Below are 24219 nucleotides of genomic sequence, written 5' to 3' on the forward strand. Positions count from 1 at the left end.
ATACTGAATATAGAACCATCTGGTCCCAAAGGGTACTGCAAAAGCTTAGAAACCTAGAGCAAGATCATCATTTGATCAAATCTCATAGAGAAATTCTTGAGCTTTTTCTCTCAGTTTTAGATGATTCATCCCCTAATTTCCAGCTATCCTAGCACACCGACTAGGAACACCAACTGAAAAGAATGCGTTCAATCTTTGCGGTAAAGGGCGATTTCTAGTATCTTACAACTGAATGTAAGAAAAAAGCTACATTTCTCTTGAAAATAATCATCGTTTTGTTGCAATGCACTTTAAAGCTCCGTTACTGTATTGAAAATACTGAAAATAAGAAAACTTATTTTAGTTTTTCAACAACCAAGAAACTAGTTTTGCTAGCCATTATAGCACATAAGCCCAAAACTAGGCAAATGCTTTAGATCTGGTTGGAAATCGTTTTGGGTAGGCATCGGACATTACATTTAGAACATGTGTAATATGAATTTTCCCTTCATTCCGCCACACAACTAGTGATATCCCACACTTTCACGAGGCAGAAAAGCGCAGGCGATGGCTGCGAGGAATCCAACGAATCCATAGATAGATACGGCTTGTACTCTGGAGGTCTCCATCAGCACTTGGGCCACGAATGGGGTAAGCATGGCGCCGAGTCGGGCCAGCACAGAGCATCCAGAGACACCTATAGATCTGAGGGCAGCAGGATATATTTCCGGAGTGTAGACATATATCGCTTGGAATATTCCGGAAATCGCTCCTCTGGCAATGAAGAGAGTCACTGAAGTGGAGAATCGACTGGAAGACGAACAAGTTAATATTATATATGTATGTACTAGTATCAAATGACAATTTGAGACATTACCTCGAGACTGTCGTTAACACGAATGTACAGAAGACAAGCACTAAGTATTGTAAGACAATTGTTTTCCTCTTTCCGAACAGTTTAATCACTTTAATTGTCAACAGTATGCCGGGAAACTCCGACAGGGTGATCCAGAGTAAGTCCATGAAATCTGAAGTCATAAATGTAACGCACTCATTGGGATATCTTTCCTTGTTTCTGGCAACCAGCAGTTCTGTGGTAACAAGCACCAATCCGTAATAGCAGAATGCCGAAGCTAGCCATATAAACCATAACAACAGAGTGGTCCGATACAGGCTAGGACTCAGAAGCGACCTGAAGCTCTCGGTGGAGTTGGGCTCTTGATCGGCAATCAATCGACCAATAAGCATATGACGCTTATTATTTTGAGCTATCTAAGAAAATCAAATTATACATTAGGATTTACATGACTATATGCATGACTTTATCCTTACCTGCTCCAGAACCTTTAGAGCTTTATCATTACGTCCATTATTTGAGTGATATCGAGCTGATTCGCTAAGCCACTAAAAGTTTTTAATATATTTCTTTGATGTTAACAGATAATCCATTTAAATACCGGGGACAGCAGTGTGAAAATTAATAGCGGGGTCGCCGACAATCCCAAAAGCCCTCGCCATCCAAAGTAGGGATATATAACCAAGGCCAAGACCACTTCGAAGCACGCTCCCAACGCCCAGAAGCACTAGTAAATATAAAACTAAGCTATATCCAATGTTAGTTAACGAACTCTAGAGCACTTACATCCATTAGGACAACGCACTTCCCTTTGTGCTTGGTGGGCAGAAACTCTGCATACAACGTCACACTACAAAGTACATTTATTGGAGAATGGAAGAGTTCAATTTTTACGCCAAGGCTATACTCACGATTGCGGTACGCATCCGATGGTGAACCCAACGAGCCCTCTCAGCGTTAAAAGCCAAGCATAGCTGGGGGCAACTGAGCTTAGAATGCTATATAAAACTAATAATACTCCAAACAATGTAAGTGCCTGCAAAGATATTTACTGATTTCATTTAAGACTATTAAGGACTAGGTCGAATCTCACCGATTTACGGCCATATCTGTTGCTCAGCTGCGTCCAAAAAGTAGAGCTGATCATCATTCCCAAAAACACAATTGTTGTCACAGAAGCCTGCTGGAACTTGGTTACGTTCCACTCGCAGAACAATGCCGGACCGATTATGCTCAGAATAGCCATCTCCATGGAGTCCGCCATCCAGCAGAGCCCCACTAACAGGGACAACTTCACATGAAACCATCCAAATCCGAATGCATTAATAGCTTGCTGAACCGTGTAGGTATCTAGTAAAGTGATTGCAGCAAAAAAATCTCAATTATCTTGAATGTTTAGTTGGGATTCGTTACGTACCATCGGGGTTAATGGACACAGTCTTTAGCTCTAAGTTGGATGCGTGTGCTTCTCTTTGGGCGTAGTTTTCCGTCGAGGGAAGAGTTGGTTCGTTAAGATAATACATGTTGTAGGCTGTGTAATTAAAATATATAATTTAAGCACATCCGTTTAACCGAATAATGGATCCGCTCACCTGGAGGCCAGCAGCACCAGCGCAGCCCCTCCCTGTTCTGAAAAGCAACCGATCGATCCGATCTATTTGCTACCTTTATTGGGAAGTCTGTCAAAGAAAGTTGCTTAAGAATTTGGGAAAAGATTCTTCGCGGAATTAATTTACAAAATGCTAATTAAATTACTAAACATTTGAAATGTTTCTGCAAGTACTACTACTATCAGCACATCGAAACTTTCTTAAGCACTTTCTTTTTTCCAAACACCAAACAGAGAGGAGAGAATCAGATGTAAGGTAAACAACAGGTAACAACACACAAACACATTGCAAGCAACTCCCATAACTCTGTTAAAAGGCAACGACTGGCTGATATCGATAGACTGCGTGAAAATCGACTGAAAAATTCAAATGAAAATTATGAACAATGTTGGCTGTTATTTTGAATTCCTCATTCACATATCTAGCGCCCACAAGGCATACAACACACAGTTTTTTCAAGTCTACGAATAACAAGTATCAAATAAAATAATAATTCTACGATGGATAACAATTCCTGCCAAAATTTCTCATTCGACTCAACATCCAGCTCTGATTTTGGGCTACCACCACCTTGTGTTACCAAGAAGAAAAAACCAGATAAGATTATTGTTGAGCAGGAAACGTCGCCACAATGCTCGCAGATAATTACCTCGACATCATCGTCCTCCACGACAACCATATCGATGGGTGCATTCGACTCCGATTGCCATTTCAACAAAGCCCTAGTTAAAGAGCCTCCAAATATTGACTATGAACTGAATGTGGCCAAGGCTATAATGCAGCAGTACAGCACATTAAGTGGCGATAACTTGTGAGTACTAATTATGACTGTAAGTATTTTCTATATCCCTATTTGTCTTTGAAACAGATTTGATCACTTGAGCGACATTATCAAGCGGGTTATCGATGAACGTCCTCCGAATGTGATTGATTTTTTTGAGGAATTCAGCAGAAATGTACGCGAACAGAAATTTCATTTGCCCGAGCGTTTTCCTCCCAATGGAATATTTGACGAAGTTCGCACCTTCAGGGTCGCAAGGCAGATTCTCCAATCAATGCAGGTACTTACGATTTATTTAAGCACAAAGTTGGCTATGTTTTAATGCTTAATGGTCCTGGTAGCTCCCCTACAGCAATGAGGGCGAAGACTTGGCAGGAGCAGAAGATTTATATGGCGAAGATGGAAAAGCAATCGACGACGAAGAGCTTAGGATCGTCATCGACGATTCCATGCGTCTGTTCGTTACATTCAACGAACGCGTTCAGCAATTGCAGTTTTACTGGAATCAGTGCGGCTTCAGCATAAGCAATGATGACATCTTCCAGTTGGCTTGCGCCATGAACCGATTGCAGACACATCCCTCCATAATGCAGTGCCGCTTTTGGGGCTGCATTAATGGGTTGAAGGCTTCCTACTATATTGTGGAGGCTACGCTCACTCGCGAGGAAATACAATCGCGTATGGCGATGATGGCGGACGAGCTGCGGGAGAAGCAGCTGCCGCTCAAGATGCGGCACGACAGAGAGGAGAAACCATTACCGCCGCACATTGGTCCAGAGCTCACTCCAGGAGTCTACGGTTGGGAAAATTACCCCATTGAAGAACTAGAGATCATGAAGCCAAAAGCTCCAGATGTCCCGCTGGTTGAGGAAATTGAGTTCTACGATATACCACCAGAGTACATCGGAGTTGGTTGCAATCGCTATTCATACTTTGTGGTGAATTCCTTATACGATGATTGGATTGAGCTACCCATTGTGACGCCCCGCCAGGTGGTCGTCTCCCGGCAAATTAAGAAGTTTCTCACTGGCGATCTAGAATCGGATGTTATATCGTATCCATGTTTTCCGGGAAAAGAAAAGCATTATCTGCGCGCCTTGATCGGCCGCATTACTGCTGGTACTTACATCGCCCCCATAGGCTATTACAGGCGTATGACTAAAAAGGAGAAGCGTATGTTTGAGGGCAATGATCTCGATGAAGGTGAAGAAGAGGAGGAGGAGGAAGAAGACGAAAGCGTAAACGAAGGCGAAGACGACCAGATTGAAGGTAAATAACGAGTATTCAAATGGGTTTTAAGCCCCATATTTTCATTCTCCAATTATCCTGTTGGAAACTTATCAATTTACAGATAACGACGTTATGCTTCTAAAAAATGAAAAATATGAAGCTGAACCGCTGGGATCCTTGTCCACTCCAGTGGCATGGGTCCACGTCCGATCGAATATACTAAACCAAGGCCGCGTCGTATGGTTTGATGAGGAAAAAGCCCAAAAAGAACGCGAGAAGGCCCTAGCTCTCTACCTGAAAATGCGACTTTTAGAAGAAATGGAAGAGGAGGTGGAAGAGGAAGAAGAGGTCGAGGATGAGGAAGAAGGCGAAGAAGAAGGCATGATTGACGGTTTTAATCAACCGGAAACAGGACCCAGTATTTTGTCCTCGTGCGCCAACGACATGAGCCCGGAAGTTGCAGTGCCGTGGCTGATACGCCAAACCAGCAAGTACACCAATCAAAAGGAACGTGTCCTCATCATGCAATCGAATGTGTGGCCAGGTGCTCACACATTCATATTTGAACACATTTGCGAATCAATATATCTGGGCTGGGGGCATAAGTATTATGCGCGCAACATGCCGTTCAATCACTTACCCATGGTGCAGGAAGAGTATACCCATGGGGCAGAAGACTTCATCGAGGCCAGTGATCCGACTGTTGAAGAGGAGGCTGCCTATCGCGAATGGCTCCTCAGCAAGCAAAAGAAGCCCGCTTCTCTTGGGGAAGCAATCGAAGAATATGACGATGAAGACGACGATTCCGCTGAACACTCTGAAGATGATTAGTACATAGCCCACTGAGGCGAAAATATGTTAAATTCAATGTTTCTTGTTTATTATGTATTGAAATAAAATGTATTGTGATTACAATAACTAGCATTGACTCGACTCTTTCGCTTTGTCTGACAAAAAATATCAAAATTGCAATGATCTTGTGAGCTTGAATCGTTTATTATTTGGACATAAAATGCATATTGTACCTATAAAGAAATATATTGCATTGCCTTACAAACTTTTATTTACAATTACCTTTTCTAAGACGGACTTTAAAAGTAAACTTAACTGAAATCACACGAGTACTCGTACAACCCCCATCATATTTTTTGTCATTAAATTAGATAGCTCTCCGAACTATATGTACATTGCAGTTTTCGTGTGTTAAATGTAATATTTTTCAATCGTTGGCTGTGACTTTCCTACTTATAGCCCACCAAGGCTTATGGGCTATGGGGATTGAATAAATGTTAGCTTAGACGAAATTCCACCAATGTACTTGTACAGTATTACATTTCTTACAGTGTGGGGCTTTCCTGTAATTTGACTGTGGCATTTCCTGACGGATTTATAAATTCCTGACCAGAGGCTTTGACGTCGGGCTGTCGAAACAATTTTTGTAAAAATGAAAACTTCAACAAGCTCGGTTGCTCATATAGACTTTACCTTTGGAATAATTGATGCATCTTCGCCGTTTGTATCCATACGCTGGATGCAAAAATTCTTCAACTGCTCAACAGCAGCAGAAAGCATTGTATTCTTGTTGGTTAAGAGGGATATCTTAAAGGATAATGAGAAGGAAGAATTAGGAAGGAATCACAAGGCAAATATTCGATCAAAATATTACTTCTTTTTCAGTTTTATCCAAGGCCTCTTCAAAGTTTGCTACTTTTTGCTTGTATTCCGGCCAGCTATTGCTTATGGTGGCCACATGCGATGTTACATTTTCCGAACGATCCATCAAATCATCTATTTTGGTCTGAAAGTGGTCAAAGGTAAAGTAAAGCAAATATTGAGGGCCGAATTAGTTACTTTGTGCAGTGATATTTCCTCTCCCAGCATGTTCGTTGTTTGGCTTAATGTATTATTCACGACTTTCAAGTCGTTTGACAGCATCTTCAAGGAGTTAAGTGTGGTTCGATTAAGATCTGCAATATCATCCGATAAATTTGTGGGCAACTCGTTGGCATGCAGCATGGGCAACTGTGACAAATTAGCCTGAAAAAGTTTTGACACTGATTAAATTTCGGTATTATTAATGATTGCAGAACAAATACCTTCAAAGCTTCCGTTTCCGCTTGAATACTTTTCTGAACCTCGATATACTTGTTGTAATGCTCCTTTATACCTTCAATGTCTGTAGCGACTGCTTCTATCTTGGCTCCAAAGTCGGCCACCATCTTCTCATCCTTTCCGTGATTCCTTTGAACAGCCACTGCTGCCTCTAGACTGCTAAAGTTCATGCGCAAGCCCTCTACAGCTTTTTGCAATTCATTTATTTCGTAAATAACTGCCGTTTGATTCTTCATCAGATAGGACGATGTCTCATGCCACCTTTGCAGAGTATCCGGGAAGTTTTTGCTCATGGCAGATACTACAACACACGTATAAGAGTTACATAATTACTACACATGTCCCATATGCATGGTGGTTTATTGATAATTGTGACCTTACCTTCTTCGATTTTCTGACGGTAATCAGACATTTGTTGGCGAAGATCGAAATAGAGCCAGTACAATATAGAAACAATTAAAATGCCAATGATCCCTAAGAGTAGGGGTCCACACATGCGAAAGTATGCCATTTTCCGATGACTACGACGGGTAGCGCCAGCAACATTTGTCTGGAAATAAACCAAAGGTAGGTGTAAATGTATTCCTGGTATTTATTACCTGCGTTCAAAATTAATCACGTAGTTGTGTACTTGCTTTATCCACTCGGCCATGACATCGATCAAGGTTACAACTAATTTCATATTACATCGTAGATATATATATAGGTTGTTAACGAGGGGAGGAAAACTCCTCCTCCTCAATTTACACGTACATATGTATTCACCAATTAGAATAACCTTGTACTTGACGTCTCGGTTCATCATTTTTTGGTCCCTTCTTACCCATGCATAATCCTCTGGGTCATCCGTTGAAACTGAGAGTAACTTGTCCTGGGAGTGCGTCGCTCCTCCAGTTCTACGGGTGTTTCTTTTGGACGAAGATGACTGTGCTATAAGGGCATCGAGCTCCCTTCGTTTTTTCATTTTCTTTCCACCTCCAGATCGCAAAGGAACTTCAATCCGATGGACGTCCATTGTGTGGCACCGAATATAAGCGTATATCCAATTGAAGCCCGCAATAGAATACTTTGTAGTCTATACAACGCTCAAACTATTACATTTTCTTAATGTAAATCTCTTTGTGGTTTTGAAACAACATATACTGATAAAAATATTACTTCTGCGCATGATTTTTTTTATGTATAAATAATTCTTAAGGGCCCTCAGAAATATACCAAAATATACCGTAAATATACCGATGGAAGCACAAACTTAGCCCACTTAAACCCCCTTTATTTAAAATATCAAATTGAGTTAAGCCGCCGAAAACAATACAAACAATAATAATTACACTTTCAGGTACACCTTTCCCTTCATCTTTGCTTAAAAAAAACTCCATGAGCTCAATTTTCGTGCTATGCGGCTTGTTTGAAATTTTGCAGCCCAAGTCAAAGTGGATATCGACACGACCCGACACTATCGACTGTTCCAGAAATATTAACATTATTAACAATTAAGAGTATATTATATTATAATTATAAATCTTTATGTATTATTTATTTATTTTATAAAAATATTCTTTCGATACTATTGAATCGATTTTGCCAACGATTGCAGCCCAAGCGAAACAACCGTTATGTTATGTTTTGGCCGTCGCCTCGTTATTGTTGTTGTAAATTTGAAATACAGCTCATGGAAAAATGGAGCGGGATCATCTACAACCTAATTTCCACTACTTCAGTGGAGAATTATCCGGCCAGTCAGTCATCCGACAGTCAGTCCTACTGCAGAGCGGCAGTCCTTGCGAGCATTTGTCAAAAAAAAAACCAGCGCAAGCAAGAAGTGCTAAGTCCAGGAGAGAAACTTTCTTCTCTTGTAGCCGAATATTTCTTCAATAAAATTACATCAGAAGACAGCAGATATTTGGCGCTAAACATGAAGAGAGTCTTTCCGTTGGAGGCTGAAAATTGGTGTTTGAAATAGACAAGGACACGACTAGGACTCTCAGGACTCTCAACCAAATATCGATTCATCGCTGGTAAATTTCAGAGTTTGAAATATTGTCTGACAACATTTTTCCTGGCCCAAAATTACATTGATGATGAGAAAAATCTACCCTCCAGAAAGTGTGGATCCAAATAATAAATTCAGCGCAATATATGGATATTTTAAAAACCGATGTAATTTAAGAAAAAACATCGATGTAAGCTGTCTAAAAACATCGATGTCCAACTTACTTGCATTGATTTTTACACTGGTCATTGGTGCTTTTATTAAATCTTTTGTAGTTAAATTAAAAGTTAGTTTAGTTTAGTTAGTTAAAATGTTTTGTGCGCTATTACTTATATGCTCGAAGTTCCCATTTAGTGTATTCTAACAAGAGATACTTATTTGTTCGTGTATTGTATTGTTATGATAGGTGCAGCTTAAACTCATTTCAAAATGGCAAAATACAGCTTTAAAACAATCAGTCAAAAGCATAAAACGTTTCCTACAGACGGTAACATGTATGGTATGAAGTGCAAGTCGCAGTTATTGGAGGAACAGGAAAATGTGACATTAATCATCAATCGTCGAAATTCCGTTCGTCCCAAACCAAAGAGTTGGACCTGGAACGTACTTCGCTGCAGATGGCAAAAGAAACTAGTTTTGTTATTAATACTAATTTGTATGTGTGTTCTTATTATTTACGCCAATACACATCTATTAGTTCGAGGAAATATATTATCAGCATTTCTTTCGAGCCGGCTTAATAAATTATCGCACATTGAAAAACAGGAGACAAGAAATTCCGATGTTCAACAAACAACGACAGCCGTTCAGCCCATCCTGAAGCCTACCCACTATTTGCTGAACTATTCGTCCACGCAACTGGAATTGGGCGGACAGTTAAATGACTTTTCTTCGGACTATAATATATTTATAATTTATACCAGAGAAAACTATCATCTAAACTTAAAATTCGATCTATTTGCACATAGTCTGCTTAAACACACGAGTGCTCAACTTCATCTACATGTCATCACCGATAAGGAGTCGTCACCGAGCGTGATGGAGATTCTTCAAAGGCAAATACGAAGATTTCGGAGAACGGTGATATATACGATGTATGACGTCAAAGTCTGCTCTAATATAATAGAGGATATAGCTGCTAAGTTATCCCCATACTTTAGCTCAGCACCCAACTCATATTATAGCGATTCACTGTTTTTTTTGTCCCTTGGATTGCATAGGATCGCCGATGCAAGCTTAAATAGAGCTATTCTGCTTGATTGTGATATAGTCTTCCGTTCCGATGTTCGACTACTGTTCAATGAATTTGATCACTTTCTGCCGCATCAACTTTATGGATTGGCGCCAGAACTAACTCCTGTATATCGCCATATCCTGTACCGCTATCGCGTACGGTATCCAAAGACAAGCTTTGGAAACCCATATTATCCAATGAACCACGAAATGGGAAATCAACATAATCACAACCATGAGCGCCATGGCTATCCAGGTCTCAACTCTGGAGTCGTACTGTTGCTTTTTAATCGCATAAGAAACTCGAAATCATACCTGGAAAAGCTTACAAACTCGGAAGTGCAGACGCTCGTCGCCAAGTATTCATTTAAGGGTCATTTGGGAGACCAAGACTTTTTCACATTACTGGGATACGAGTACCCTAACTTGATATATAGATTGGATTGCGTATGGAATAGGCAGCTTTGCACTTGGTGGAAAGATCATGGCTACAGTGACATATTTGATGCATACTTTCGCTGCGAGGGCAATATCAAAATGTATCATGGCAATTGTAATACACGTATTCCAGAATAAATAAATAGTTAACAAATTGTTATAGTAATAGAAAAAGGTTTTGTATTACTTTAAAATCTCTCAATGATGATCGCCCACCGCGATTTTTTTTAGATTTTGTTTCGCTGTTAACATTTTCTTTGAAATCATATAAATTAGTGCTCCCGTTTTCAAACTCGGTAAGATTTTAAAATGAAGACACTTTCCTCGACGAAATGAAAAGTAAACGGCTTTTTATGTAACAAAACAAAACAAAAACGAATCTTAATTGGAAAAGGAAAAAAATAGATGACTTATTTGCATTAACACCAATTTGACAACATTATCAGGGCAATTAAGCTTGTGACTTTTCCATAAATAATTTTGTGTGAGCCGACCTCAAATTTGGGTCGGAAATAATTGGACTGGGCAACAGCACCATTCGTTTTCGTTCAAACAGCTGGCGCAGTCCGATTTGGTTATCGGAACGTTAGCAAGACTGGGATTGCAACATGCGCGTGAGCCTACCTGATAGAAACATTTATATGAGAAGATATTCGATAATTTTTTTTTGTTTAGTTTTTAGTTAAAAATGTTCTTAAAAACATAAAAATGCATTGCAAACCATGTTGCTGCAGGAAAGATGTCATGGACCTACAAGATGAATTTACAATCAGTAATATTGTTTAACGGTTCAAATAGGCGGGGGTTAAGTGGGCTAAGTTCCATTTCTTACCGATATACGAGTATATTTTATCAATAATCCAATAAAAGGAAGTATTTAAAATAGGCCACTAAATGCAAAATGTTCTATATAGCTGGGAATATTCGACGAATGATCAAAATTGAGGAATTCGTCGTATTTTTTGAATCGGTAATGGCCCTGTTGACAACATTTAAATCCTTGACATTCACATTAAAAAAATTTATATTTGGCGCGCACCTCTCGTAAGGACCTCTTGTTCCAGTCCCACCTGAACGATAGGTGGCCAGGGCTGAGGGCGACGCGCCATCTAGCGGAAGTCCAGGGAGGCTCGATGGTCGATGGGGACATCGGGGGGAGCTGGAGCCGTTACTGGGGATATAAGGAAGAGAATAGGATTAGTTATATGTATTAGTAAGGGAAAAAGGGATAAATAGGAGTGAAAAGATTAGAAAACGTGGATTGGGTTATGAAAATCGTGGAGCGTGGACGGAGTCACGTCGAGATCCGAAATTGTGTGAATAAAACAAACAGTTTGAAGTGAGTACCGAAAAAGCGGGCAATAAAGTAGGTAGTAATGCAAAATTTTACAAACAGTTTGAACCGGCAAGGAATACAGCCACTAGAACCGGGCCGGAAGATTTCCTGGAGAGGAACACTGGAGTCCGAGAAAGTCGACTGCAGGGAAGAAGACGATACAACGGGACCTGAGTGAGTTCGTTCCAGTTGCGCGTGTGTGAGCCAAGTAGCGCGGGACGTGTGAAGGGAGGGGGTGAAAGAGGTCGAGTGAGCGGCCAGGGCGATTCTAGCCACACCGCACGATCGTTGCATCGCCGTCCAGTGCGTGCCACACGTTTGGGCTCTTTTACAAAGGGAAAACCTCGAAATCCTATTCACACACACACACACACACACGCGCACACGTATACACGAACCTAGATAAATTTAGGGCTGACCGGCCACGGCCAGCGATCAGCGAGCCCACGTTATTGAACTTAAAGAAAAACAAATAATCCGCACTCCAAACACCGTTCCACTGTAAATGTTATTTTGTTCCGTGTGTTGTCCTTTATTCTGTATTTAGTATAAGCTTAAAACGTTTAACATAAAATCTTGGCCAGTGAAAAAAAATATATGTATGTAAAAACACCAACACCTTTCACAAACGTAAATCTGCGATCAGCTGGTCAACGCCAGAAGATTAACCCTTAGCGGGTGACGCGGGGGTCCCATCAGTCCACCGTATTTGGTCGAGTGAATTGTGGAAAATATTGTTTATTGTTTATGTCCCGGGGACCCTTAACAAGAGCTCTTGGTAGGTCAGGTCTCCGTAGGGGCCCGAGTTGAATTAACTCCCGTAAGACGGATCCAGTCCCCACTCATCTACACATAGTCCAGTACGAATGGGTGAGGGTATCCCTGTAGGTTAAACGAAATTTCAGCAGTTATTTCCGTGTTTGTCTTTGTGTCGAACGTTTTGGTGTTTCTTTTTGGTTAGGGATAATTTTGAGTATAGCTATTTATTAATAAGAAATATGAAGTTGTCAATTTGTAATTATTAAAGCTTGGATATAGACTGAAGTATGATGCGTTAAATTTAAAATAGAGGGAGGACGCGTGGCGTAAGCCATGGATTAGGCCAGCCGTTACCGTTCCAGCAGAGGGTGGCCAAAATGAACGTTGTGTTTGGTCACAGGTAGGGCGGGCGCGCGAAGTGATAACACCCAAGCTTCACCCACTTGATAGCCGTCTGTTTATGATTTTCTTTGTTGTTGTTAGGTTGTTGTTAGTTCTGATGTCCCGAGAAGTAGTATGTCTCCTTTTTTGTCTACATTTGGCGGGCAAGGGGAACTACCCAGCCCTGGGGTCGACAGCTAGCCGGCATTGCCCTCTGGGAAACAAGCTAAATGTAACAAATGGCGCCCAATCTATTTTCGAATTCGCATGCATCTGGACTGACGCAGGTTCGAGTGGTATTACAACAAATGTCACTCGGGCTGGTAAAGGCAGATGCGGGGGAATGGAAAAAAAAAATAAATCTTGTGGAGAAGACGACAGCTCGCGAAGTGCAGTTTAGCTGTCCCGGCAGAAGTCGCAGCTGCAGGCTTAAGGTGAGCGTAAAGCTGGTCCTTAATGGCGCGGGGTGATTGATGCTAGGGATGGATAGACGGAGGCAGTTAACGGAAATATAAAATATGTGATAGGGACTTACGAATTACAGTTGAACATTTTGTCGCTATTCGATGTCACAAGTGAACGTAAGTCACTGCCGTTCAACAAAAATATGAACAGGGAGTTTGCGACGGACACATTGCCTGGTGGACTGTGATATCGAAGAAATCTGTGATGGAATGTGATATTGGAATAAGTTAGAGTAAGTCATGTAGGTAAATGTTCATTGTAGTTTCGCACCTGTTTGTTTAAAACAAAGCCGCTTTCGTGTTTTTGGACCTGTTGTCTGTCTGCCGAGAGGTGGTGAGGAGTAGGTGGCCCGGGAGTCGCAAAGACAACCCGCGATGCATCTGTTGTCATGGCAGATCGGCATGATGGATGACAGGAACAAATCACAAGCAAAGTGAGCTCATGCACCGTGAGGCTTCTCGTTTATCGGCCATCGCGTAGAGCGATGACTAGAGTAGATGACAGGCCACACAAAGGTGGTGTTCGTAATTGTAGGATATCCGTAGGGCGACTGTCAAGTGGAGCGCAGAAACTGGAGCGGTTACCGGTCCCGGCTAGTCACGTGTCCCCCTCTTAATGAATCTAGTAAGAAGAAGAAGAACTGTTAGGAATTTTTGTTGTTAGGTTTTGTGTTGTGTTGAATGTGTTTGAAGTTTGAGTGTCTTAGGTGTCGATCGAATGTACATGTATGTGAATATTTATTTATTTATTTATTTATTCAAATATTTAATTGCATATTGATCGTTAATATTGATATCCGTCTTTATTTATTTATTTATCGGAGTATTTATTGGGCCGAAGCGTGGTGTTATTTATTCTTACTAGTTATTTCTTTGGGTATTTATTTCATTATATATATATTATCTTAGTTTAGGAGTATCCTTTTTTTTTTTTTGTAATATAGCTGTTGCTCGGTGCAGATGCCACAAGAAGGGGGTAGTCGACAGTATCCTACGCGATCACGCGTAAACAAAACAGTGGACCAGATAGAAGAAAGGTCAGGGGCGATGTTTGATCAAGCTCGGGAGGAACTTGGAGCTGTGGGTGGGTTGCCAAGAACACCGGTCCAGGCCAGGTCAGAAGAATGGCCAATGTCCGATCCTACACCCACGCTTGCTTCCGAACTGGCATCAGCAGTCAACGTATCGTTGGCCCAGGCTCATGCGACACACAGGGCAGCGAACACTGACTCGATTAGTCGGGTGTTGCAGGAAGAGTTGCGTAAGGGGTTTATCGAGATGATGCACCAACTAAACGAGGTACTCCAGCCGGTTAGACAGCTGCAGCAGCAGAAGGAACCGCAGCGGGAGGAGGTTCACCACGAACAGGAGTATCGAGGAGCAATCCCGAAAAGGAAGCCGTCTAGCACGACTGATGCGCCGATTCCGCCACCAAAACCATTTTTGTCTCGCTCGGGGCGAGGTGGTGTTGGTCCGGAACCGTCTTCAGGAGTAGGACAGACCGCATCCAGTGAGCAGCATCAACGGGGTGGGCATCAAGCGCGAAATTGGCGAAACCCAATAGCACACAGACACTCGGGTCAGGGTCGTGGCGAGGGTAGGAGAGGTGGTGGAATTCCTCGAGAAGATCCGCATCCAAATCCCCCGGGTAATAGACCTTGGCCACGGTGGGGCCGAGTCGAAAAATGGGACGTGACGTTCGACGGAGACAGCAACAAAATGACAGTCGAAGATTTTGTGTTCCGAATTGAATTCCTACAAGCCCAATGCCGCTGTCCGTGGGATGAAGTTCTAAGGGGATTTCATCACCTGGTTACAGGAAACGCGCGAGAATGGTACTGGCAGTACATCCGTGATCATGGCGGTGGTGTTTGGCAGGAACTAAGGGGCGACTTAATTGCTCGTTTCCGAGGCACGGCGTCCGAGTTCGACCGCATGAGAGAACTGCGAGAAAGAATGCAGCGGTCAAACGAGAGTGTGGAAGACTTTTTCCACGTCATGAGAAAGCTCGCGTCGAGGTTGGAGATGCCACCACCTGAAAAGGAGATGATAAAAATCGTCAAAAAGGCACTCACAGATGAGATAGCGAGTTTCGTCTACGGCTTACGGGTTTATTCCTTAGACCAACTGCGGGATGAGTGCGTGGAAATAGAGGCACATCTGAAGAGGAAGGCTCGATCTTCATGGCGAGGAGCACCCAAAGCCACAAACTATGGTCGCGGGGCGAATGCGAACGTCAGCGAGGTCGCGCAGGATCGGTCGATTAGCGATGAAGAGGCAGAGGTCATTGAGGAAGCGGAAGTGACACAGCGTGGTCCACAGAAGTTGATTTGCTGGAACTGCGGGCAGACCGATCATGGCTTTAGGGATTGCATGGCATCGGAGAGGCGAATTTTCTGCTACCGGTGTGGAAAGCCCGGTGCATATTGTCCAACCTGTCCGAATTGCGCGGGAAACGTGAAGAGGGGTGCGATCCAAGCAGGCGAATCACGCTCACAGAAGGGGCCTGCGCAGAGAAAGTAGAAGAAAATAAAAATGAATTAGATAGACGTAAATTGCATGCTAGGTTAAGGAACTTATCATATGAAGAGCGCTTAAGAAATTATTTAGAAACCAGAAATAGAATATTTTCTGAACTCCGAGTGGATGGTATGCGAGCACTGTCGGTGCGGGTGAGAAAGGCGAGATCCCGATTTAAGCAAAGGCGAGCTATGAGGAGGCAGGTGATTGCTTCAGTAAAGCGTTGGTGCAAGGAAGACCCGAGAGTTTTCGCAGAAATCTCTATAATGGGCGAGTCCGTGCGAGGCCTGTTAGATTCAGGCGCTACACACAGCATGCTAGGGTGTAATGGTCAGGAATTCCTGGAGAAGCTGGGCGTGGAGGCTCGTCGATATTCTTCTATAGTGAAGGTAGCGAATGGGGAAGATCGCGCAATCGTTGGCCGAGTGGAATTACCGGTGAAATACAAGGGAGAGGTAAAAAGATTAACGTTTTTCGTATGCCCTTTCTTGGAACAGGAAATTTACTTGGGGGTAGACTTTTGGCGGGTATTCTCATTGGCTCCTGAGGTGATGGGAGAAGGTCCAGTAGGGGCATCTCACAGATTAGTGGAAGAAGTGCTGGCTGATCAAGTCGCCCACTATGTGGAAGGCCCGGAGAAGGAGATAGTGCAGGAAGAATGGGAGTTGTCAGAAGAGCAAAAGGCAGCCTTGGATCAGGTGAAGGCAGAGTTTCTGACTTTCGAAGCCGTAGGCCTGGGGAGGACGTCGAGAGAGACTCACAAAATTCAATTGGTGGAGAAGACCGAGCCTGTGAAGGATCGACATTACCCACTTCCTAGCATCGAGGGGATTTTGTCGCGTCTCGATCAGACGATATATATCTCCAGCGTCGACTTAAAATTCGCCTTTTGGCAAATCGAGCTGGACGAGCAGAGTCGACCATATACTGCGTTCACGGTGCCGGGACGCCCTCTGTATCAGTTCCGTATGATGCCCTTTGGCCTCTGCAACGCCGCACAACGCCTATGTAGACTGGTCGATAAGGTGATTCCGGTTGAGATGCGTTCAAACGTCTATGCGTATCTCGACGACTTGCTGATTATAGCTGAGGACTTCCAAACGCACGTGAAGATTCTGCGACAGGTTGCCGAGCGTCTACGAGAAGCAAATTTAACGATAGGGCTGAGCAAATCTCATTTTTGCTATAAAAACATTAAATACCTGGGATTTATAGTGGGAGGAGGAGCGCTGAAGATGGATCCGGATCGTGTGTCGGCCATTTTGCGCATTCCCGAGCCGCGATCTGTTCGAGAATTGCGTAGCTTCCTGGGAACTGCGGGCTGGTACCGGCGCTTTATGAAAAACTATGCTGAGATGGCCGGTCCGCTCACAGACGCCCTGAAAAAGTCGGGAAATGGGAAGTTTAAATTGACGGAGGAGGCAAAACGAGCCATGGGGGAGCTAAAAGCTGCACTCACCTCGGCACCAGTCTTGGTACACGCGGATTTCAAGCGGCACTTCTACATACAGTGCGACGCCTCACATTATGGGGTAGGAGCCGTACTCTTCCAACGGGATGACGAGCAGAACGAAAGGCCCATAGCGTTTTTCTCTGCCAAACTGAATTGCCACCAAAAAAACTACTCAGTGACAGAGAAGGAGTGTCTGGCAGCTCTCATGGCGATCCTTAAGTTCCGTCCGTACGTAGAGCTTATGCCGTTTACAGTCATAACTGACCACGCCAGTCTCAAATGGCTCATGACCATGAAGAACCTGGATGGTCGCTTAGCTCGTTGGTCCCTTCAACTGCAGGCCTTCGATTTCGGCATAGAACACCGGAAAGGAGCGGACAATGTAGTGGCAGATACATTGTCACGCAGTATTGAAGAGCTGGAAGTGGATCCGAGTAGTATCCTGGGTTTTGAAACGGTGGAGTTTGAATCTGTAGAATATCAGGAGTTAAGGAAGGAAATAACAGAGAACCAAGACCGCTTACCTGATCTCCAGATTGTTGACGGCATGATATTCAAGCGCATGCGCTTTGAACGATTGGATGATCAACTGGAGGGCGCCGTCTGGAAATTGTGGGTTCCGAGTTCGCTGACGGCCGCGTTGATAGACAAAGCACATTCGGAAGAGAAGACAGCGCACGGAGGAATCGCGAAAACCTTGCACTTATTGCGTAGGCAGTTTTACTGGCCAAACATGGCGATAGAGGTACGGGATTATATCCGACGGTGCACCGTGTGCAAGGAGTCGAAAGCGCCGAATTATCGGATGCAGGTCGGCATGGGGCAAGAAGTGGTCACTGAGCGCCCGTTCCAAAAACTTTATATTGATTTTTTGGGTAAATATCCGCGGTCAAAGAACGGTCAGGCGTGGATATTTATTGTAGTTGACCATTTCTCGAAGTTCACGTTCCTAAAGACCATGACCAAAGCCACGGCAAAGGAAGTTGTAAGATTCCTCGTTCACGAGGTGTTTTACAAGTTTGGAGTGCCGGAGATGATTCACTCGGACAATGGGGCTCAGTTCGTCTCGAAAACGTTTAAAGAGATGACCGATGCATTCGGAGTCACTCATATGAGGACGCCAGTGTATTCTCCGCAGAGTAACGCAGCCGAACGCGTGAATCGCACAGTACTCAGCGCGATTCGGGCGTATCTGGAAGACGATCACCGGGACTGGGATGTGCATCTGCCGGAGATAGAACTGGCTATTAGGAACTCGGTTCACGAGGCGACAGGCGTAACGCCATTCTTTGCAGTCTTCGGGCAGCAAATGTATTTGCATGGGTCATGCTACAAGTTGGCAAAGCGACTGCGGTCAATCGGCGAGCATGACATATCGCTGCTGGAGGGTCAGGACAAGCGACAACTCATCCAAGAGAGGATTCGCGCTAGTTTACATCAGGCATACGAGCGCAGTAGGGTAAGGTACAACCAGCGAGCTCGGGTGTTTTACGCGAGGCCGGGACAAGAGGTATTCCGTCGAAATTTTGTCCTTAGTGACTTCGGAAAAGGCTTTAATGCCAAGTTCGCGCGCAAATTCATCCGATGCCGGGTAGTGAAGCCAGTAGGAGAGAACGCGTATGCTCTGGAGGACCTTAACGGCCGTCCCATAGGAGTGTACCACGCCAAAGACCTGAGAATGTAGTGAGGTGTGGGTGTGGCCTACGTTGGGCGCGGCAGAAGAATACAGGGCACGCCGGCGGGTGCTCAATAGTGTTCCGGAATCCGGTGGGCATGCCCACGCGTATGTTGTCCCTCCTGGGACTGACGACATACTCGTGGTGGTGTTCCAGTCCCACCTGAACGATAGGTGGCCAGGGCTGAGGGCGACGCGCCATCTAGCGGAAGTCCAGGGAGGCTCGATGGTCGATGGGGACATCGGGGGGAGCTGGAGCCGTTACTGGGGATATAAGGAAGAGAATAGGATTAGTTATATGTATTAGTAAGGGAAAAAGGGATAAATAGGAGTGAAAAGATTAGAAAACGTGGATTGGGTTATGAAAATCGTGGAGCGTGGACGGAGTCACGTCGAGATCCGAAATTGTGTGAATAAAACAAACAGTTTGAAGTGAGTACCGAAAAAGCGGGCAATAAAGTAGGTAGTAATGCAAAATTTTACAAACAGTTTGAACCGGCAAGGAATACAGCCACTAGAACCGGGCCGGAAGATTTCCTGGAGAGGAACACTGGAGTCCGAGAAAGTCGACTGCAGGGAAGAAGACGATACAACGGGACCTGAGTGAGTTCGTTCCAGTTGCGCGTGTGTGAGCCAAGTAGCGCGGGACGTGTGAAGGGAGGGGGTGAAAGAGGTCGAGTGAGCGGCCAGGGCGATTCTAGCCACACCGCACGATCGTTGCATCGCCGTCCAGTGCGTGCCACACGTTTGGGCTCTTTTACAAAGGGAAAACCTCGAAATCCTATTCACACACACACACACACACACGCGCACACGTATACACGAACCTAGATAAATTTAGGGCTGACCGGCCACGGCCAGCGATCAGCGAGCCCACGTTATTGAACTTAAAGAAAAACAAATAATCCGCACTCCAAACACCGTTCCACTGTAAATGTTATTTTGTTCCGTGTGTTGTCCTTTATTCTGTATTTAGTATAAGCTTAAAACGTTTAACATAAAATCTTGGCCAGTGAAAAAAAATATATGTATGTAAAAACACCAACACCTTTCACAAACGTAAATCTGCGATCAGCTGGTCAACGCCAGAAGATTAACCCTTAGCGGGTGACGCGGGGGTCCCATCAGTCCACCGTATTTGGTCGAGTGAATTGTGGAAAATATTGTTTATTGTTTATGTCCCGGGGACCCTTAACAAGAGCTCTTGGTAGGTCAGGTCTCCGTAGGGGCCCGAGTTGAATTAACTCCCGTAAGACGGATCCAGTCCCCACTCATCTACACATAGTCCAGTACGAATGGGTGAGGGTATCCCTGTAGGTTAAACGAAATTTCAGCAGTTATTTCCGTGTTTGTCTTTGTGTCGAACGTTTTGGTGTTTCTTTTTGGTTAGGGATAATTTTGAGTATAGCTATTTATTAATAAGAAATATGAAGTTGTCAATTTGTAATTATTAAAGCTTGGATATAGACTGAAGTATGATGCGTTAAATTTAAAATAGAGGGAGGACGCGTGGCGTAAGCCATGGATTAGGCCAGCCGTTACCGTTCCAGCAGAGGGTGGCCAAAATGAACGTTGTGTTTGGTCACAGGTAGGGCGGGCGCGCGAAGTGATAACACCCAAGCTTCACCCACTTGATAGCCGTCTGTTTATGATTTTCTTTGTTGTTGTTAGGTTGTTGTTAGTTCTGATGTCCCGAGAAGTAGTATGTCTCCTTTTTTGTCTACATTTGGCGGGCAAGGGGAACTACCCAGCCCTGGGGTCGACAGCTAGCCGGCATTGCCCTCTGGGAAACAAGCTAAATGTAACACTCTTTTACCTTTTGACAACAATGAGACTAATTCCATACACAATGTTGCCAATTCCATACACGGGCAACGTACAAATGATGTGGGCACGGCTAAATGTTCTATATAGCTAGTAATATTCGACGGAATATGAAAAACGAGGAATATGAATAATAGAAATTGAATTCGTCAGTATATTTACGGTAAATTTTAAAATGAGACGGTATGTTTCGGTATATTTCTGAGGATCCGGTCACACTGCCGAGTACACGAGTATATTTTTAGTTAAGACTAAAGTAAATAGTTTTGTAAATAAATCACACGATGGCGCCGAATTTAGCTGTACCAGTGGAGCGATATGAGCCCCAGACTATTGGAATCAATGCAATTTTGTTAGGACCGCCGGGTTCCGGCAAAGGAACGCAGGTGGGTTCAATGTTACATAATGTGATTAATGTGACAGACGCACGTTTGCATGCATGTATGGCGTGTGTGTGTAAACGTGCACCTTGGACGCATTTATCTCTTCCTTTTTATTAAAGAAATTAATATTACATAACTACATATACATACATATATATAAAAAAAGCATTCATTCAAGCACATTCATACACGTGTCCATATTTACATCACATTTATCTCACTTAATGATGTACATATTTCCACCTGTATATAGATTATGAAATTCATACTCAGCCGATTCATATAAAACCGATTTCAGGCCCCCCTTTTGAAGGAAAAATATTGTGTCTGCCATTTGTCAACAGGCGATATGTTGAGGGCGGAAATTTCCTCCGGCTCCAAGCTTGGCACTGAATTGAAAAAAGTTATGGACGCTGGAAAATTGGTATCAGATGAGCTTGTGGTGGATATGATTGACTCCAATTTGGACAAACCCGAGTGTAAAAACGGATTCCTTCTCGATGGATTCCCCAGGACTGTCGTTCAAGCTGAAAAGGTAACACAGATTTATTTGAGTGTGTCATGGTCTATACCCTTAATGCATTTTTCTATATTAAGCTTGACTCACTACTTGACAAGAGGAAAGCTAATCTGGATGCTGTAATTGAGTTTGCCATTGATGACAGCTTGTTGGTGCGGAGGATTACCGGACGATTGATCCACCAAGCAAGTGGAAGATCTTATCACGAGGAGTTTGCTCCTCCCAAAATTACAATGAGGGATGATGTACGTAGTATAAGCTCATTTTCTATCAGAGAAAAGTTAGTTCCTAACACAGTTGTATTTTAGATTACTGGCGAACCTTTAATGCGACGAAGCGATGATAACGCTGAGGCTTTAAAAAAGAGACTAGAATCATACCACAAGCAAACTCGCCCATTAGTTGACTACTATGGCCTGCGGGGACTGCACTACAAAGTCGATGCCGCCAGGAAATCCAGCGATGTCTTTTCCACAATTGAATCGATATTCCAACGCCAACGTACCGCCCAGCCACAATCGTGATTTGTTCCAAAAATATGATTACGAACTGCAACTGCCTCCTGACATTTTACTATGAAACACACAAAATTTAAGTCTAAAGTTTATGATACACCTAGAGATCATAACAGAACAAAACTAATCATTTGAAAAAGGTCTACAGATACTTTCCTTGTACAGATTTCCAAATTGTATATGTGTTTGTTACTTTTTACATTTCAATATTTGTAACTACAATAAAACATAATTAAAAAATATATGTAACAATTTTTCGTTGAATTGATAAAAAACAAACTTACAAAAATTCGGAGAATACGATTCGAGCACGGTTCTGGAATATCCAAGGACATACAAGTGCTTGAAGGAGCAGAACATATGGGTTCCTGAAATAGTTTGCAGGGATTTATGTTGGGAAGCACAACAAAAATATTCCTTGCTTAAACGTGTGTAACAGACTGCGAAAGGTCATTAATTTTATTGCGTTTACACGTTATACGTTGAGTATCCACAAAGCACTTTGAGTCTGAAGTGGTTCATTCGTTTTAAAGTCATTTAGCACAAGCACGACGATTTGATAGTTCGTAGAATAGCTTCGTATGTCACCTGCTTAATATTAAAATCAAATTAAGCATGTTTAACTATCCGCATACACATTATATAAAGTTATAACGACGATTGACTAATCACCGGGTTGACTTTTTAGCAATAGCAATTTGTGCTTCAAAGTCTAAAGTATCTACAATCCTAAGTCTCTGGTCTCTGAGTCTCTACTCTCTGGGCTGTACATATGTACAGCCTTACTACACGCTTACAAATCGATGTCTGTACGTATATATTACACCTGAAGTTCAATCGTAGCTAGGTATAAAAGCGAACTTCATAGACACAGTTTGTCAGTTAGTTCAAGCTGTTGCATTGCTACGCATCTACCTGTCGTTCGTCGTTAACTTGTCGCTCTCCACTGTAAGATAGCTAATATTTACATTTAGTGCTGCTGATTGCATATCTAATTTATTCAAAGCCGAATCAGCCGATTCGGCAGAGGCTGAACCTGTTTTTGCTAGTCTAGTAATTAATGTGAATCGCGTTTAGCAGTGATCAAGCCTCAGTAGGGCATCTGAATCAGGCAATCATAAGTAGTGCTTTATGCAGTCCCACTCAGATACATTTGTATCAATAATCAGATTGAAAGCGATTTCATTGACTCTGTCCATCAAAGCCCCAAGATTGTGTTAGACTTTAAACTGGTTTGTTACCAAAACATATATGCATATACTGAGTATTTAAGCTGTAGAGTGTGACCAAAAGTGCCAATCAACGACTGCTAAAAAAATTTCGAAAGTACTCCAACTAACACTTCATTGTACTTTTTTCGCAGCTCCCTTTCAAAATGAAAATGCTACTCACGCTGTTGCTCCTCGGAGTGGTGCTGGTTGCCGCCGAAGAAAAATATACCACCAAATATGATAACCTTGATGTGGACGAAATTTTGAAATCGGATCGACTCTTCACAAACTATTTCAAATGTCTGATTGAGACTGGCAAATGCACACCTGAGGGACGGGAGCTGAAAAAGTCCCTGCCGGACGCCTTGAAAACAGAATGCAGCAAGTGCAGTGAAAGGCAGAGGTCCAACACTGACAAAGTCATTCGGTTCATTATCGACAACAAGCCAGAGGAGTGGAAGCAGCTCCAAACCAAGTTCGATCCCGAGGATATTTACATCAAGCGTTACCGTGCACAGGCAACGAATGCCGGAATCAAGATCTAATTCTATTGATCTACATAATTCGATTGCCAAAAAATCTATAATTGTTGTTATCTGTTATTATATATCTATCTGCTCATCAAAATTTTATATATTTCGATCGTACGCTGAATAAAGAGATTCGTTTTGTACATAAGGCTTTGTCTATAACATCGGATTAGGGGATTTCGAAGGTGGGATAAGAGCAGTAGCTTTTGCCAAATCAGCGAATGATATTACGTAGGTGTATTGTATGGACTATAATAACCCACTTAGAATGTGTTCTATTAAAGCCAAAGACAGCAAATTATCGATTTGATAATATACAAATGATACTTTCCGTCCCGTCTGTACATTATTATATGGTGAGTATATTTGCGTCATCTTTGGCTACAGCCAAGGCAACAGAGCTACGACTATTCGGG

At 43.0% G+C, this 24219-nt stretch overlaps 7 protein-coding genes and 2 long non-coding RNA genes across 15 annotated transcripts; 6 read left to right on the top strand and 3 right to left on the bottom strand.

The window, feature by feature from the left end:
• Positions 1-278: 278 nt before the first annotated feature.
• LOC4804295 (synaptic vesicle 2-related protein) lies at positions 279-2754 on the bottom strand. 3 transcript variants are annotated; one of them, XM_001360838.4, is made up of 10 exons: positions 2572-2754; positions 2428-2514; positions 2253-2366; positions 1929-2185; positions 1747-1871; positions 1622-1685; positions 1437-1562; positions 1312-1383; positions 857-1251; positions 279-789 (listed from the first exon to the last, which is right to left on the bottom strand). In XM_001360838.4, exons 3-10 carry the CDS (start codon positions 2356-2358, stop codon positions 504-506), a joined length of 1431 nt encoding a protein of 476 aa, XP_001360875.2. In that variant the 5' UTR covers positions 2359-2366; positions 2428-2514; positions 2572-2754; the 3' UTR covers positions 279-503. The 3 variants fall into 3 exon arrangements, with proteins under 3 accessions (XP_001360875.2, XP_033234107.1, XP_033234108.1); XM_033378216.1 differs by having other exon boundaries at positions 2428-2754; XM_033378217.1 differs by lacking the exon at positions 1437-1562 and having other exon boundaries at positions 2428-2754.
• Positions 2755-2862: 108 nt separating this feature from the next.
• Positions 2863-5380, top strand: Rsph4a (Radial spoke head protein 4a). Its single transcript, XM_001360839.4, has 4 exons — positions 2863-3256; positions 3314-3506; positions 3568-4495; positions 4578-5380. Exons 1-4 carry the CDS (start codon positions 2946-2948, stop codon positions 5285-5287), a joined length of 2142 nt encoding a protein of 713 aa, XP_001360876.3. The 5' UTR covers positions 2863-2945; the 3' UTR covers positions 5288-5380.
• A 53-nt stretch (positions 5381-5433) lies between these two features.
• LOC4804297 (uncharacterized) lies at positions 5434-7769 on the bottom strand. Of its 3 annotated transcripts, none has more exons than XM_001360840.4 (8): positions 7392-7769; positions 6950-7118; positions 6553-6869; positions 6308-6493; positions 6123-6254; positions 5942-6055; positions 5798-5877; positions 5434-5725 (listed from the first exon to the last, which is right to left on the bottom strand). In XM_001360840.4, exons 1-8 carry the CDS (start codon positions 7581-7583, stop codon positions 5719-5721), a joined length of 1197 nt encoding a protein of 398 aa, XP_001360877.4. In that variant the 5' UTR covers positions 7584-7769; the 3' UTR covers positions 5434-5718. The 3 variants fall into 3 exon arrangements, with proteins under 3 accessions (XP_001360877.4, XP_015039798.2, XP_033234110.1); XM_015184312.2 differs by having other exon boundaries at positions 5789-5877; XM_033378219.1 differs by having other exon boundaries at positions 5434-5877.
• Positions 7770-8719: 950 nt separating this feature from the next.
• Xxylt (Xyloside xylosyltransferase) lies at positions 8720-10406 on the top strand. The gene has a single exon (XM_001360841.4). The coding sequence runs from the start codon at positions 8991-8993 to the stop codon at positions 10368-10370; it is 1380 nt and encodes a 459-aa protein (XP_001360878.1). The 5' UTR covers positions 8720-8990; the 3' UTR covers positions 10371-10406.
• Positions 10407-11134: 728 nt separating this feature from the next.
• LOC117183578 (uncharacterized) lies at positions 11135-13237 on the bottom strand. 3 transcript variants are annotated; one of them, XM_033377919.1, is made up of 2 exons: positions 11627-11890; positions 11135-11403 (listed from the first exon to the last, which is right to left on the bottom strand). In XM_033377919.1, exons 1-2 carry the CDS (start codon positions 11860-11862, stop codon positions 11139-11141), a joined length of 501 nt encoding a protein of 166 aa, XP_033233810.1. In that variant the 5' UTR covers positions 11863-11890; the 3' UTR covers positions 11135-11138. The 3 variants fall into 3 exon arrangements, 1 of the variants encoding a protein (XP_033233810.1); XR_004468704.1 differs by lacking the exon at positions 11627-11890 and adding an exon at positions 12188-13237 and having other exon boundaries at positions 11282-11403; XR_004468705.1 differs by lacking the exon at positions 11627-11890 and adding an exon at positions 11967-12142 and having other exon boundaries at positions 11282-11403.
• Positions 11403-12088, top strand: LOC117183579 (uncharacterized). Its single transcript, XR_004468706.1, has 2 exons — positions 11403-11571; positions 11629-12088. It is a non-coding gene; the product is annotated as an uncharacterized lncRNA (long non-coding RNA).
• A 5433-nt stretch (positions 13238-18670) lies between the features above and the next one.
• Positions 18671-19769, top strand: LOC117183580 (uncharacterized). Its single transcript, XR_004468707.1, has 2 exons — positions 18671-19252; positions 19310-19769. It is a non-coding gene; the product is annotated as an uncharacterized lncRNA (long non-coding RNA).
• A 1060-nt stretch (positions 19770-20829) lies between these two features.
• Ak2 (Adenylate kinase 2) lies at positions 20830-22302 on the top strand. Its single transcript, XM_001360842.4, has 4 exons — positions 20830-21030; positions 21326-21562; positions 21625-21792; positions 21856-22302. The coding sequence occupies exons 1-4, from the start codon at positions 20929-20931 to the stop codon at positions 22069-22071; spliced, it is 723 nt and encodes a 240-aa protein (XP_001360879.3). The 5' UTR covers positions 20830-20928; the 3' UTR covers positions 22072-22302.
• Positions 22303-22879: 577 nt separating this feature from the next.
• EbpIII (Ejaculatory bulb protein III) lies at positions 22880-23946 on the top strand. The gene is made up of 2 exons (XM_001360843.4): positions 22880-23010; positions 23426-23946. The coding sequence occupies exon 2, from the start codon at positions 23438-23440 to the stop codon at positions 23816-23818; it is 381 nt and encodes a 126-aa protein (XP_001360880.1). The 5' UTR covers positions 22880-23010; positions 23426-23437; the 3' UTR covers positions 23819-23946.
• The last annotated feature ends 273 nt before the right edge of the window (positions 23947-24219 follow it).

This window comes from Drosophila pseudoobscura, chromosome 3, assembly GCF_009870125.1.
Source record: "Drosophila pseudoobscura strain MV-25-SWS-2005 chromosome 3, UCI_Dpse_MV25, whole genome shotgun sequence".
Classification (NCBI taxonomy): domain Eukaryota; kingdom Metazoa; phylum Arthropoda; class Insecta; order Diptera; family Drosophilidae; genus Drosophila; species Drosophila pseudoobscura.

Bases quoted from the DNA above. Each gene is read 5' to 3' on its own strand.
- Ak2 (XM_001360842.4), top strand. From the start codon at position 20,929: ATGGCGCCGAATTTAGCTGTACCAGTGGAGCGATATGAGCCCCAGACT. The intron at 21,031-21,325 runs GTGGGTTCAATG...AACCGATTTCAG, and splicing joins GTTCCGGCAAAGGAACGCAG to GCCCCCCTTTTGAAGGAAAA. The intron at 21,793-21,855 runs GTACGTAGTATA...GTTGTATTTTAG, and splicing joins AAATTACAATGAGGGATGAT to ATTACTGGCGAACCTTTAAT.
- LOC117183578 (XM_033377919.1), bottom strand. From the start codon at position 11,862: ATGCAACGATCGTGCGGTGTGGCTAGAATCGCCCTGGCCGCTCACTCG. The intron at 11,404-11,626 runs GTTTGTAAAATT...TTATATCCCCAG, and splicing joins ATTCCTTGCCGGTTCAAACT to TAACGGCTCCAGCTCCCCCC.
- LOC4804295 (XM_001360838.4), bottom strand. From the start codon at position 2,358: ATGTATTATCTTAACGAACCAACTCTTCCCTCGACGGAAAACTACGCC. The intron at 1,872-1,928 runs GTGAGATTCGAC...ATATCTTTGCAG, and splicing joins ACAGATATGGCCGTAAATCG to GCACTTACATTGTTTGGAGT. The intron at 790-856 runs GTAATGTCTCAA...TTCGTCTTCCAG, and splicing joins GTGTTAACGACAGTCTCGAG to TCGATTCTCCACTTCAGTGA.
- Xxylt (XM_001360841.4), top strand. From the start codon at position 8,991: ATGGCAAAATACAGCTTTAAAACAATCAGTCAAAAGCATAAAACGTTT.
- Rsph4a (XM_001360839.4), top strand. From the start codon at position 2,946: ATGGATAACAATTCCTGCCAAAATTTCTCATTCGACTCAACATCCAGC. The intron at 3,257-3,313 runs GTGAGTACTAAT...TCTTTGAAACAG, and splicing joins ACATTAAGTGGCGATAACTT to ATTTGATCACTTGAGCGACA. The intron at 3,507-3,567 runs GTACTTACGATT...TGGTCCTGGTAG, and splicing joins AGATTCTCCAATCAATGCAG to CTCCCCTACAGCAATGAGGG.
- EbpIII (XM_001360843.4), top strand. From the start codon at position 23,438: ATGAAAATGCTACTCACGCTGTTGCTCCTCGGAGTGGTGCTGGTTGCC.
- LOC4804297 (XM_001360840.4), bottom strand. From the start codon at position 7,583: ATGGACGTCCATCGGATTGAAGTTCCTTTGCGATCTGGAGGTGGAAAG. The intron at 6,494-6,552 runs GTATTTGTTCTG...AAACTTTTTCAG, and splicing joins CGGAAACGGAAGCTTTGAAG to GCTAATTTGTCACAGTTGCC. The intron at 6,056-6,122 runs GTAATATTTTGA...TTATCCTTTAAG, and splicing joins TGGATAAAACTGAAAAAGAA to ATATCCCTCTTAACCAACAA.